Genomic DNA, 15,341 nt, shown 5'->3' on the forward strand with positions numbered 1-15,341 from the left:
TCCTCCTCCTCTATCTCCTTTCCTTTCTCACTCATGCACCTTTTTTTTCCCTTCTTATCTCACTATGTGTGTGGCAGTGTGGGTATCTAGACCATACATAAAAACACTATTTATACTACTCCTCTTTCAAACATTTTCAAATGCAAGAATCATACAATCCTTCCAATCTCACCAAAAGTATGTACTCCATTAAAGTAATAAATTAATTGAGTCAAACAATCTTCTTTCTCTTTTGTCTTTTGCTTTTCCAATTTTATTATATTTTCATAACACTTTAGATTTAACTTTAACTGACATCTATTAATGATACAATACTTTTATGTAATAATTTTCAGACGGCCATCAATCTTCTTTTTCTTTCTCTTTGCTCTATATATTGTCTTTTGATTTTCCAATATAATTATAATCTTATTAAGTTTAATTTAACTTGAAGTCATAACTAATGATATAATACTAAATTGAGACCTTACCATATCCATGCACAATTTCTTCATTTTCCTTGATTTTCAGAGAAGAACCAAATTGTATTGAATTAAAAATACTTTTACAAATTACAAGATGAATTTGTATCATCATTTTTATCTCAATCGACGACCTTCATGTGTGACTTGCGAGTTGTGAGTATTTCTTCAGTCTAGATAGACATATTTGAAGACTGTTTTTTACCATCATTCAAACAGTTTAGAATACAATCATGCATGCATAATATTTAATTCATCCAAACAGTCCCTTTCCTCTTTGTCCTTGTCTAGCTTTTGCTTTTCCAATAATAATAACGTTTAATTTAACTTTGAGTGATGACTAACTTTGAAAAAAAACTGATAAACTGTCTCATCTTTCAAACATTTTGAATCATACAAAACTTCCAACCTCAGTAAACAATAATGTTTAACAACAACAAAGCATTTCACTCAAAGAAATCTCCTTTTTCTTTGGCATTGCCTTTATCTTTTTCATGTAATTATCTTTTTTGTGATGAGTCTAATTTTATCATGTGGAATAATACTTTTTTTTCTCGATTCATGTGATTAGATATATATTCTCAATCATTGCTTTGAATGTCTCCAAGAAGAATCAAATTGTATTTCATTGATGTGTTTATAACTACCAATATCAATCACATAATCTTCTGCAAAAGAAGAAAAATAAGAATACTAGGACTCATTATGTAATACTACGTACCAGGGGTCATGTTAGGAAGAAAAGTAGTAATAATTGAGATAACTCACCAACTCAGTATATTAAAAATGTTAACAAAATGACATGAGTACGTCCACTATGTCTTTGTATTGACATTTAAATATAAATATACACAAGCCAACTCAAAGACATATTTGACATACTAATGATATTGTGTTAGACATTTTTTCATACTGAGTTGACAAGTTAATATCACATTAAGCTAGTTACCATTTAATTACACCCATACTACCAATTAGTACAAATATATTAGTCTTTCTATACATTCTTTATCTAATAACTCCATATAGTTATATTTTCCAAACGTTTTCAAAATTAAGTGTTGATTACAGTACAATGATACCTCAAAACTTCGACAAAAGAAAAGAAAATGATTGGTTTCACAACACTTTTTACCTCTTTTCTTGGTTAATAAGCAACATTCACAACTCATATGAGGAGCGGGAGATGGGAGTAGCAATTAGAGTATCTCTTTTATCAAATAAAAAAGAGAGAGCAATGCAACTAGATCACAAAATGCACTGTTAGTTCTTGATCATTTGAAATAAGTACTACTCCCTCAGTCCCTTGTTAAGTGATTCATATTCTTTTTTGGGATGTCAAGTGCGTCATTTCCTTTTTTGGCACATTCTATCTTACTTTTTAACTCTACTTTTTCGTCTATATTACTTTATTCTCTCCACATAACTAACAAAACTCCATTTTCTCAAAACCCGTGCCGAAAAGTAATACCACACTTAGTGAGGGACGGAGCGAGTACTATAAAGTTAGTACCCCTTCATCCCACATTAAGTGTCCACTTTTGTCATTTTTGCCAATCCCTCATTAAGAGACCATTTTCAGTTTTTATTCTAAATAGTAAGTAGGCTTCATCTTCCACTAATTCATTTTACTTACATTTTATTATAAACTAATACTCCTATAAAAGTGGTATTCATGTTCCATAACTTTTTTACGTCATTTTCATTTACACTTCTTGAAACATATGTTGAAAAGAAGGTGAACGCTTAATTGAGACGAAGGGAGTAGTATTTAAACAAATGATATAATTACAAGTAGAATATATAAATATAAGAATACAAGAGGAAAGAGGTAAACAACATGTACATCAGTACATGTATCATCATATATTCTGGAGCAGACTGCTGGGGCTGCAGCGTAAGATCATATCCAGATCCCGAGAAGTCATAACTCGGGATCCCACCATAAGTAAGCGACATAAAGTAGTCGTTAGCAGATCTTCTGAACATCCTGCTACGCGGAGTAGCAGACGAGCTCGTGGCCCAGGGGCCGAACGCAGCAGCACCGAGGCCCCGATCGATTCTCGTGCCAGCCCGAGGGCTCGTACTGCCATGAGCAGTGGCGGACGCAGGATTTTTATAGTGGGGGTCCAAAATTGTTTACGATTGTTGCATACGACGATAGTGTTGGCCCGTCGAAATAATTGAGAAATATATTTATTTTTGAAAAAGAAATATAATTAAAACTGTATACGTACTTGATTTAAAAAGTTGTTTTTTATTTTTAGATTATAATAATAATTACTTTATGATTTTACAATTAAAAATATATACACAAATAAGAAAATAAAAAAATTATATAAAATTACTTATGTGGAATAATATAATAAAAATTATTCATTACTATTAACTAATGAATTAACACTATATAAAATCTTGTATTGAATAAAAATTATTTCACTTAGAATTGGATGAAGGGAGTATTAATCGATGAATTCATCTATGATAAAATAAATAAAACTTAAATACCATAATGAAATAAAGCTAGAGTTAACACTAAAAGAGACAAAGAAAGCCGGCACCAAGGAACATTAGACCTCCACTACACTAGTCATGCCTGGGAACCAACTACACTAACACCAGCAATTGAGTTATGAATATTTCCATGAATATATTATGCATACTTAGTACAAAAATAGCTTGGGGTTCCAAGGATCCCCCAAGCCTCCACTTAGGTCCGCCCTGGCCATGAGAGCTCCCTCTGCCATGACCGGTTGCCGTTCGTGGCAAAGGGGGAGGCCGGGGTCGGGTTAGCCACCCCCCCCCCCTAGGTGGGGGAAGACGTAGGAGCTCGAGGTCGAGAATGAGGAGGTGGAGACGTACTCGGACCTCACCGGGGTAGTGTTAATAATTAATTTTAAATTAAAATGTATAGTGTTAATAATTAAGACTATTTTTTAAAGATTGATTTGAAAATATCAACTGAGTCACTATGTTCATAGTGGGGCATGCCTCCACCAATATAAATTTTTATAATAAATAAAATCTTTAAAAATATTATTATTAAACCAGCTATATGTAAAAGTCAATTTAATTTGAGATGAAAGTCTCATTGTAAGATGGATAACCGATCGTTGCACAATTTTTTGTTATTTTAAAGTTTATGCTAATAGAAGCAATACTTTATATTAATAATAACTTGTCTTTTATTATGATTAGTACATTATTAAGTATAAATAAGATAATACTTTCTATGTCAAACTTTTCTTTTTAGTTTGTCCAACAAAAGATGTTACATTTCTTTATATGGAAATTTTTTCTGTCACAGTAATATAAATATATTATTTTCTCTTTCACTCAACACACAAAACAAAATCTCTTAAAGTCTCGTGTCATTACCAAGTGCGTCATCTATTATAGGACGGAGGGAATACTAGTATTATTTGAACTAATGCTGAATTTGTAGATGTGATCACCAAAAAACAGACATTAAACATCTCTCCATGTTCCTATGAATCGCCAAATGAACATAAACTGACGCTTAGTTAACAACTTATCTTTACAATAGTGGCGGACGCAGAAATGAACGGGAGTAGGGGCTAAATTCTCAAATTTTACCTTAAAAATAAGTTTGTAGGTAACTTAGATTATTAATAGGGGCTTTTATATAATAATGTGTATAGAATATGAATAAATTTTAGAACTTTATAGTGAAAAATAATTTAAAAAATAAATTCATTAGGGCTAAAGTCCCTCCCCCATTAAGTGTAGGTCCGCCAGTGCTTTACAATGACTAGTAGGAGGGATATGTGTGATGCTCGTATTAGATTTAAATAACTAATACGCATAAAAAAGATCAATTTCAATAATAATAATAATAATAATAATAATAATAATAATAATAATAATAATAATAATAATAATATTAGTAGTAGTAGCAGTAGAAATAGATAGATAGATAGATTATAGATAGATAGATAAGTACGAAAGTATAACATATTAGTCCTTAGACTAAATACATACGGGACATAATAGGCAAATTAAATTCATTTTACATTATAAAAATTTTACGGGTTGTTTTCTTTTTTCTAATTAACGTATAAGAAATGATATACTATTCCCTCTATCAGTAAGACAAAACGCTCCATTTGCTATTTCAAGATATCTGTAATTTAAAGTCTCATTCATTTATTTTTTTTATTTTAAGTAAGTGGACCCATCATTCGACTAAATTATTACGCTAAAATTTATTACTACTACTATAAAATAAATAGGAGTATATAAAAAAGAGAGCGTAAAACTAAAAATACTAACTCAACTCAAATCAAAAGAGCATAAACATAAAGATACAAGTGGAAAGAGGTAGACAACATCCCTATCATCATTCATTCGACGGCGACAATGTTGCCATCTTCGATCATTTTTTTACCGCAGTCGTAGAAACAAATGAAGAAGTTGCATAATGCACAGTAAAATCCTTGATTTTCATTCTCATTGCAACGACAAATGTCGCAGCGGCGTTTGGTGGTGAGAAGTTGAAAGGTGAGAGGGTGTGGATGAATTGCGGCATTCACATGATATTCCTGCCCCAACTTCCTGTTTCTATACTCGCCGGATGTAGTTACAAAGCAATCTGGATGGAAGGATAGATCGCAACTGCGGCAGTGATACATCCATCTCCTGGGATTCATTTGTGTTTCGCATTGATCGCAGTAGAAATCGCCAGGACGGTTGAGAGTGGCGTCGTACGTCAACAGCAGCGGGTGGTGTTCGTCCCATCTACGGCTGCTGACTGATGCCGGCAGCAAAGCGCATCTGACATGCACAATGAAATCACATGAGTTGTTTCTGCACCTGTAACAATCATAAGATGATATGTTTTGGCCACATATAGCTGCACAAAACAAGCTCCATAGGTTGATATCTCTGCCTAGATCCGACTTGGTCACATGGTTGAGGAGATGTTTCGGGTGAGCTGCGTGAAGTATGGTATCCGGCATACAAGCGCACTTGATATCTACTTTGAAGGCGCACTTTGTACAGGTGTAAAACAGTCCATTAGTTCCGCACCCACAGACACTGCAATATTGCCACTTCCAAGGTTGATGTTTGTCCAAAGATTGGAGGACTAGCGGGTGTTCCTGGTGGTGGATTGGAAGAGAAGAGAGTTGAGGTGGCAAGTGAAAGCATGCCACGTGAAGATTGTATTTGCATTCACTACAACTCATATATTTACTACTAGTTATAAGAGTGATGCACCCATCACATAGCAGTTCAGATCTCTTTCCATAATTCTCCTCGTCGTCTTCTTCTTCTTGGCTTTGATCGCCAGATGAGACTAAAGTGAGTCGATGTTGGTGATGAATGAACTTATAGTATTTCACATTCACCAACTCATCGCCATCATCTTTAGGCATGAATGCTCCTTTTTCTCTCGTCACAAAAGGTGCAATTAGCTCCTCAGCTACCTCATTTGTTGGAAGAGGAAGACGGATTATGTCTCTCCCAATATCACTGTTGGACATAAAAACATAGCAATTATGAAAAGGATGATCAATAATGAATTAATGTTCTAGAACTAGAAATAAAAAACATACAGAGTGATGCGAGGAGGCGGCTTGTTGAAGGCACATTTGACGTGGACTATAAATCTGCAAATTTGACAATGATATATCCAATAATTGGGTACCAAAATTGTGTTGCACACGTCACATTTGAAGTTGAAATTGAGATATTCAAAAGGGACTTGAAATGACAAAGAGAGGGAGTGATGGTGGTCTTCCCTTTTGATGGTTGGAGGCAAGGAAGCACATCTCTCATGGATCCAATACTCACATGCAGGTGTGGTGCATGTGTAGGAGGAACTCCCTTTGGCGTGTGTGGTGCAGCAAGAATCGCACTTGAAGGAACACCTTCTCTTGAACAACTTCAACTCATGGCCGGGATGGCTTGGATGATGAATTACGCTGCGCCTTTGATCATCACCATCATCATCAATCACGCCACCCCCTTGTGCACATCTCAGGTGCATCTGGAAATCACATTTGGAGCATTTGTAACCAATGCTCCAAATAGTCCTTCCACAGATATCACACCCCCGTAATTCTGATTCGTGGCGTTGGATGAGTATGTGTTGAGGGTGGTGCGATGGATGGCGTATCTCTCTCGCAACCACAACACATTCTGCATGTAATAAACTGGAGTAGTTACATCCCTCAGTGCTGCATCCATAAGCTTGCTCTCCAACACTAAACTGCTCTTCACACCCATAACAGTAATTTCTTTCACGAATTTCCACCAAAGTAAGTGGATGCTCATGGCTCCAATGATGGAGCATCTCTCTCTCATTCCCCTCCTCTTCCTCTATCTGCTTTCCTCTCCCACTCATTCTCCTTTTTATTTTTTCTTTCTCAATATCTATCCTCACTATTTTTGTGTGGGTGTCTAGACCATACATATAAACACTATTTGTACTACTCCTCTTTCAAACATTTTCAAATGCAAGAATCATACAATCCTTCCAATCTCACCAAAAGTATGTACTCCATTAAAGTAATAAATTAATTCATTCAAACAATCTTCTTTCTCTTTCTCTTTTGTCTTTTGCTTTTCCAATTTTGCTATAGTTTCGTAACACTTTAGATTTAACTTTGACTGACATCTATTGATACTATACTAGTTTTCAGTAATATTTTGAGAAGGTTCATCACTCAAGAACTCTCCTTTTTCTTCGGCATTGTCTTTCCCTTTTTCATGTAATTACCGTTTGTTGATGGTCTAATAATTCTTTTCTTGATTGTGTGAACAAATATATAGGGGTGTGTTATATTGCTAACTATTTAAATTGCTAACTCTGCTAACTCATCAATGTTGTGTATTAAAAATGTCAACACGGTGACATTAAAATGTCAACACATAATATCAACACATTATATTGAAGTTCAACAAAATTATGTATTGACATTTTAATGTCATCGTGTTGACATTTTTAATACACTGCATTGATGAGTTAGCAAGTTAGCAACTTAAGAAAGTTAGCAATTGATCATCCCCCCAAATATATATTGTCAATTGTTATGGTTTGTGCTTTGACAATTTCTCTTTTGGTATACTATATACTAGAATTAAAATTTCCTATGTCGGCAAAGTAAGTGTCTAAGTAACATATTAATTCACTCAAATAATTTTTCTCTCTCCCTCTTTTTCGTTTTGTGTCTTTGCTTTTCCAAAATAATTATAATATTATAATTGTAACAGCCCGCCCTCCTAGGGTACAATAAATACGGCGGCTGCTACCCGAAACCGACTCTAAAGAAGTAAACACAGACTAGGGTTTCATTTAAAGAGTATTGTCCAAAAGGATTTCAAGAGATATCAGAGTATTTAATGCAACAACTTAACCTAGAAGTTCAAAAGGGGATAATTATCATAAATGAGAATCAAAACCTTAAGAGTACGACATAGTATCCCAGACAAAATCACGAGAAAAGGGCTAAGGCCACAACTGAAAGTAAGATGCAAATATTCCAAAAAGACATTCTAAAGTATATCAAAAATTCAGCGGAAAACGACCAAGAGAAAGTATAGCTATGTATGAAGACACAACTACGCTTGAAGTTCAACATATCTTTTTTTAATTTATTAATCTGCTCAACACCCGCCACCACTCGTCGTCATTCAACCTGCACATAAGGAAAACACATGCAGGGCTGAGTATTTTGAAATACTCGGTGAGCTCGATGCCAAAACATTTTATAAGTTATGCCACCCTACCAAGTGAACTCGAGTTTTAAGCAGTTATAAAAGAATATCACGAGTATCACAAAATATATTTTCCATCGACTGGCCAGTCAAAATAACCTCCCATTTTCTCATCAAATTAACAATCATTCCATGGTGCGACGAAAGTGTGGCCACACTTTTCGCCCACGAGACCGGCCGACTAGCAAGGACGGCTCTCGATCCCATTGTGTACACAGCCTGGTAGGGCTTGCGTCCCATACTCAGACCCGAATTCGTATAAGCATATCAGATATCACATTAAAACAAACATAGGCATGGCATAACAGTTAAACCACCCTTATAACACCGAATAACATTTTGACAAAATAAAAGAGAGTTTTAAGAGTAAAGCCCACCTCGATTGCTTAGTTTTCAAGTAGATTTGCTTTTCCGTTATCCGGCTTCGCAACCAAAGTTTCACCTTTTAATCACATAGGCACATATCACAAATTAGGTTCAATACTACTCTTACTCATGCATGTCTCATTACTTTTCCATCTTCCCAACGATTCATCCTATCACTACTAATTAATCAAGATCATGCTTATCACACCAGATTATTTAACCATCAAACACACACTACACAACACAACAACACACACACAGCACACACACACTCACACCAAACACACTCTCGGCACACACACATACACACGTTTCCACATCCCTTTTCACCCCTTTTTCACTCAACTAAGATGCATGAGGGTTCAAGAAGACCGATTAATCGGTTGGAAGAAGAAAAGAAGAGGTAGAAGAAGAACAAACATAACTCTTAATCGAAAATACCTTTTTAGCGAAAAACAATCGGTAGAAAACAAGTATTAGCCTTGATTCTTCAAAGTTCTTGGATTAAACTTCAATATCTTCTCAAAGGATGAAGGATTAATGGAGTAATGTAGAAGAAAAATTGAGAGAGTGTATGGGGGTGAGGGGGCCGAAAATTTGGGGTCTAGGGTTGGGGTGTTCTCTTATTTATAGTGCTCAACAAGATCTTTAGGTAATTAGGATATAATATTTGGTAAGATCTCATTCTCCCAATTAAATAAATAAATAAAATAATATTGTGAAGTAGGGAAGAAGAATTAACAAAAATAGAAGATGGCAATATCTCCTAATTTTCGAAAATTAGGCTAGGTAATTAGCCATGGTTTTGTTTTTGGTATATTTTCCAAGTAGAATAAAATATCATGGAGCAAAATAAAAATAAGGAAAATCCTCCATGAAGCAAGACAAGGGGCGATTTCTAGCCTTTTAAATAAGGCATGGATTTTTGAATATTGACTAAAATAAAGTAAGGCAAGATCTCTTGAAGTATGGAAAGATTTGGTAGAATAATTAAATTCTAGGTATGGAAGGAAATCAAGTAAGGAATCAAATAAAAGAAAACCATTCCTTCCTTCCCAAATATAGTGATTTTCGAAAATCACTAGAAAAACAAGGGGCTCGATTTTTACATCTCTAAACAAGGAAATAATTGGCTCTTGGAATTTAATTTGGATAAATATCCCAAGGATTAAATAAATTCCGGAGAAATAGAAATTCTTTCTCCAAGGGGTCTAGGGTTCGAAAATTATAAGAATTAGGGTGACAAGTATTTATGGAAATTTTCTCTAATATTCTCACTCACCCATAAACAATTAAATTGCCACATAGTCTCATATCTTAATATATCACATGCCACATCATTAAATTAAATAGTTTGACTTTTCAAACTTTCAACACAAACCCTAACTCAAATCGACCATATCAACTCGCGAAATAAAAGCATTCTCGATGCCACGTCATCAACAATTAATTCTAGGGCTAAAAAATTAGGGTTCTAAAATCCGGGATGTTACAATAATGCTTAAAATAACTTTGAGTGATAAATAATGATATAATAGTACTCCCTCCGTCCTACAAAAGATCTCACACTTGTGGGACGACACGAGGTTTTAGAAGGTTTTATTTTGTGTGTTAAATGGAGAGAAAAAATATAATTTTTATATTCATGTGACATCTTTTGTGGGACAAACTAAAAAGGAAACTGTGACATCTTTTGTGGGACGGAGGGAGTACTAAATTGAGACTGTACATTCCTGCACAATTTCTTCTATCATGCATGTACATGTGCACATGTGCTTGTTCCATTTTCCTTTATTTTCAGAGTAGAGCTAAAATTTAATGAATTAAAAATAATACTAATTCAAGATGAAAGAGGTAAACAATATTTGTATCATCATTCTTGACAGATTACTGAATCAATGATCTGAAACAGATAATTTATCTCAGTCTAGACACACATACGAAGACTCTTTGTTACTACCTCCGTCCTGAAAATTTGTCCCATTTTTTCATTTGCGTCCGTCCCCCAAAATTTATCTCATTTCACTTTTACCATTTTTGGTAGTGGACCCCGTATTCCACTAACTCTTTCATACTCACATTTTATTATAAAACTAATATATAAAAGTAGGACCCACAATCCATTAACTTTTTCAACTCACTTTACATTACATTTTTTGAAACTCATGCCGGGTCAAAGTGGGACAAATTTTGGGGACGGAGGTAGTTCCATATTTCAAACAGTTTGGAATACAAGAATCATGCATGCAATAATATTTGATTTACCCCAACATTAAATCATCTTTCCTTTTGGTCCTTGTCTTTTGCTTTTCCAATAACAATTACATTTATATAACGTTTAATTTAATTTTCTGTGATGACTAACTTCGCAAAAATACTGGCAAACTATCTCATCTTTCATTCAACATTTTGAATCATACAAAAACATTTCACTCAAAGAAATCTCCTTTTTCTTTGGCATTGCCTTTGTCTTTTTCTTGTAATTATCTTTTTGTGATGGGTATAATTTTATCATGTCGAATTATACTTTTTTTTCTCGATTCATGTGATTAGATATATATTCTCAATCATTATGTATTATGCTTTGAGGATTTCTATTTTTCAGGAGCACAAAACAATTCTTTTTCTTTCTCTTTGTTCTTTGTCTTTCGCTTTTCCAATATCATTATAGTATTTTTTATTACGTTTAATTTAACTTTGACTGATAAGTGATAACTATTGATATAATACTAGTAACACAAATCTAGCATGTGCATGTTCATTAATTTTTATTGATTTCATCGAGAAGAATCAAATTTGTATTTCATCGATTTGTTTATCGTCTGTTCATTCGACGATAAGAATGCTATTTCACTTTTTCAATAAATCCTGCTTTGTATTTTTCGTGATATTTGACTATGGACACCGGCACGATTATTGTGGAGTATTTTAGATGTTAATATTACTGAAATTTAATCTTATACTATTTCAAATAGTTTAATTTTATACCTTGACTTTTTGGAGTAAAATTAATTGCAATTTATTTAAAGTAAATTTTTTTGATAAAGAGCATAATCTCATTTTTCACTAACAAATTAATTATTTTAACCTCTTACTTTATCAATTAAAATTTCACAATTGAAACTATTTATTGTAGGTCGATGTCGCACAGTATTAAGTTATCGCAAGAGCCACGATGTTCATGGCGGGGCTATGCCTCCACTATTGGCAATTTATATTTTTAATTAAAAAACTTTAAAAATATTATCATTAATTTAACTATATGTAAAAATACACTCCTTCAGTTTCATAGTAGTGGAGATTTTTTTTTCGGCATAGAGATTAAAGAAAATGTGTAATGTATTAAATAAAAAGATAAAAAAACAGGAAAGAGGAAAAAGTAGAAAGAATAAAATAAGCAAAAGGGAAAAGTAAGTGCGAAGAAATATGTTAATTTTTATTGAAAAGAAAATGACTTCACTACTATGGAACGTACCAAAATACTGTAGCAAAATAACTTCACTAATATGGAATAGAGAGAGTATTTAATTTAAAACCAAGTTGTTTAATCCACTTCTTATGTATCCATGTATACTTCGGGTGGATAACCGATCGTTCCACAAACTTTAGTTATATTAAATTTTTTGTCTAATAGTATTATACTATGTTCTACACTATTAAGTTCATAAGAATATTAACGTTGAATCAGTAGGAGATGTCATAAATTAACGTTACCTAAACACTACTCCATGTTCCTAAATCCTATGAATCGCCATGTGATGCTCATAATGTATTAGATTTAAATAATTAATAAGCATAAAAAAGATCAATTTGAATAAGTATACAAATTTATAACAATAAGTCATGATAATAATAACATACAAATACGAGTGGAAAGAGGTAGAATTGACTAATTCTAGACAAAGTATGATAATTTCTCTCAATCAACATTTTTAATCAATCCTCTACTGCAGAAGTAGTAACAAATGAAGAAGTTGCATAATGCACAGTAAAATCCTTCCTGTTCAAGTTTACCCCGACCACAAATGTCGCAGCAGCGTTTAGTGGTGAGAAGTTGATAGGTGAGAGGGTGTTGGTGAACTGCGTCATTCACATATTTCTGCCCCAACTTCATGTTTCTATACTCTCCGGATGTAGTTATAAAGCATTTAGGATGGAAGGATATATCGCAAGCGCGGCAGCGATACATCCAGCTCCTGGGATTCATCTGTGTCTCACATTGGTCGCAGTAGAAATCGCCAGGACGGTTGAGAGTGGCGTCGTACGTCAGCAGCAGTGGGTGGTGCTCGTCCCATCTACGGCTGCTGACCGACACAGGCAGCAAAGCGCATCTGGCGTGCACTATGAAATCACATGAGTTGTTGCTGCACCTGTAACAATCGTAATAGGTTATGCGGTCGTCACAACCAGCAGCACACGACAAGCGCCGTCGGTTGATATCCCAGCGTAGATTGGACTGAGTCACATACTTGAGGAGATGTCGCGGGTGAGCTGCGTGGTGTATGGTATCCGGCATACAAGCGCATTGGATCTCGACTTTGAAGTCGCATGCTGTGCATCTATAAAACAGCCCGTTAGTATAATACCCACAGACATGGCAATATTGGTCCTCCCAAGGTTGATGTTTGTGACAAGATTGGAGGACAAGCTGGTGATGATCATGTCGGTGGAGTGGATGTGAGGAGAGTTGAGGTGGCAAGTGAAAGCAAGCCAAGTGAAGGTTGTAGTTGCATTCACTGCAACTCATATAGTAGTTTGATGATGATGATGAAGATATAGGAGTGATGCACCCATCACATATCAATTCCGATCTCACTCCATAATTCTCCTCATCATGTTCTTCTTCTTCTTCTTGCCTTGGATCACCAGACGAGAGTAAAGTAAGTTGATGTTGGTGATGAAGGAACGTATACTTCATCTTCATCAACTCATCAACGGCAGCAGCAGCAGGGATGATGATGATGGGTGGAAGTGGAATGAATGTTCCTCCTTCTCCTCTTTGTCTCATCACAAACGGTATAATTAGTTCCTCGGCTACCTCATTTGCTGGAAGATGAATAACATCTTTCCCAATATTTCTGTTGGACATAAATACACATGAATAATTAAGATAACAGAAGGATAATGTAATAAGTAATGACATAGATATAAAGCATACTCAGTGATGGGAGGCTGCTTGTTGAAAACGCACTTGACGTGGACAATAAATCTGCAGATTTGACAATGATATATCCAATAGTTGGGTAGCAAATATGTGTTGCACACATCACATTTGTAGTTGAAATTGAGATATTCAAAAGGGACGCGAAAGGATAAAGAGAGGGAGTGATGATGATCTTCCCTTTTGAAGCTCTGAGGCAAGGAAGCACATCTCTCATGGATGCAATACTGACAATCATCTGTGGTGCATGTGTAGGAGCTCCCTTTGCGTGTGGTGCAGCAAGCATCGCACTTGAAAGAACATCTTCTCCTCAACAACTTCAATTCATGGCCAGGATGACTTGGATGATGTATGATGCTGTGACTTTTATTATCATCACCACCATCGCCTGTTGCATCGACCATGCCACCACCTTGTGCGCATCTCAGGTGCATCTGGAAATTACATTTGGAGCATTTGTAACCAATGCTCCAAATAGTCCTTTCACATATACGGCACCTCCCTAATTCCAGTTCGTGGCGTTGGATGAGTATGTGTTGAGGGTGGTGCGATGGATGGCGTATCTTTCTTTCCATCGCTGCACATTCTGCGTGTAATAATCTTGCGTAGTTACACCCCTCGGTGCTGCATCCATAAGCTTGCTCTCCAACACTAAACAGCTCTTCACACCCATAACAGTATACTTTTTCACGAGTATTCACCAAAGTAAGTGGATGCTCGTGATTCCAATGATGGAGCATCTCTCTCTCATTCTTCCCCTCCTCCTCTATCTCCTTTCCTCTCTCACTCATTCTCCTTTTTTTTTTCCTTCTCAATATGTATCTCACTATTTGTGTGTGGGTGTTTAGACCATACATATAAACACTATTTGTACTACTCCTCTTTCAAACATTTCCATTAAAGTAATAGTATAGTAAATTAATTCAGTCAAACAATCCTCTTTCTCTTTTTGTCTTTTGCTTTTCCAATTTTATTATATTTTCATAACAGTTTAGGTTTAACTTTGACTGACAACTATTAGTGATACAATACTTTTGTGTAATAATTTTGAGAAGGTTCATCACTCAAAGAATCTCCTTTTTCATCGGCATTATCTTTCTCTTTTTCATTTAATTACCGTTTGTTGGTGGTGGGTCTAATACTCCCTCCGTCCCAATAAATATGAAACATTTGATTTCCGGCACAAGATTTTATGCAAGTGTTGTTGTGTGAGTTAATGAAGAGAGAGTAAAGTAAGAGAGAAGGAAAAGTAGAAAGAGTGATATTTCCATTTTAGGAAACGTTTCATTTTCAGTGGGATAACCCAAAGAGGAAAATGTTGCATTTCTAATGGGACAAAGGGAGTAATTCTTTTCTTGATTGTGTGAATAAATATATGTTCTCAAATATTATTACTCGTTTTTAGCTTTGATGATTTCTCCTTTGGAATATTATACACTAGAATTAAAATTTCCTATGGCGGCAAAGTATGTGTCAAAGTAACATATTAATTTACCATTTGTCCTTGTCTTTTGCTTTTCCAATATTAATAATTACATTTATATAAGGATTAATTTAACTTTGATTAATGACTAACTTCGCAAAAATACTGGCAAACTATCTCATCTTTCATT

The 15,341-nt window shown here is 34.8% G+C and overlaps 2 protein-coding genes across 3 annotated transcripts; both read right to left on the minus strand.

Annotated features, from left to right (window-relative positions):
* Positions 1-4,747: 4,747 nt before the first annotated feature.
* LOC125207004 lies at positions 4,748-6,828 on the minus strand. Its single transcript, XM_048106214.1, has 2 exons — positions 6,038-6,828; positions 4,748-5,954 (listed from the first exon to the last, which is right to left on the minus strand). The coding sequence occupies exons 1-2, from the start codon at positions 6,826-6,828 to the stop codon at positions 4,826-4,828; spliced, it is 1,920 nt and encodes a 639-aa protein (XP_047962171.1). The 3' UTR covers positions 4,748-4,825.
* Positions 6,829-12,357: 5,529 nt separating this feature from the next.
* On the minus strand, positions 12,358-14,530 carry LOC125204525. Of its 2 annotated transcripts, XM_048103209.1 has the most exons (3): positions 13,726-14,530; positions 13,037-13,645; positions 12,358-12,937 (listed from the first exon to the last, which is right to left on the minus strand). In XM_048103209.1, the coding sequence occupies exons 1-3, from the start codon at positions 14,517-14,519 to the stop codon at positions 12,487-12,489; spliced, it is 1,854 nt and encodes a 617-aa protein (XP_047959166.1). In that variant the 5' UTR covers positions 14,520-14,530; the 3' UTR covers positions 12,358-12,486. The 2 variants fall into 2 exon arrangements, with proteins under 2 accessions (XP_047959166.1, XP_047959165.1); XM_048103208.1 differs by having other exon boundaries at positions 12,358-13,645.
* Positions 14,531-15,341: the final 811 nt, after the last annotated feature.

This window comes from Salvia hispanica, chromosome 2 (assembly GCF_023119035.1).
Source record: "Salvia hispanica cultivar TCC Black 2014 chromosome 2, UniMelb_Shisp_WGS_1.0, whole genome shotgun sequence".
NCBI lineage: Eukaryota > Viridiplantae > Streptophyta > Magnoliopsida > Lamiales > Lamiaceae > Salvia > Salvia hispanica.

What these genes read in the sequence shown, in the direction of transcription:
- LOC125207004 (XM_048106214.1), bottom strand. Translation starts at nt 6,828, where the DNA reads ATGAGTGGGAGAGGAAAGCAGATAGAGGAAGAGGAGGGGAATGAGAGA. An exon ending in CCGCCTCCTCGCATCACTCT is followed by an intron (nt 5,955 to 6,037) that starts GTATGTTTTTTA and finishes TATGTCCAACAG; the next exon opens with TGATATTGGGAGAGACATAA.
- LOC125204525 (XM_048103208.1), bottom strand. Translation starts at nt 14,519, where the DNA reads ATGAGTGAGAGAGGAAAGGAGATAGAGGAGGAGGGGAAGAATGAGAGA. An exon ending in AAGCAGCCTCCCATCACTGA is followed by an intron (nt 13,646 to 13,725) that starts GTATGCTTTATA and finishes TATGTCCAACAG; the next exon opens with AAATATTGGGAAAGATGTTA.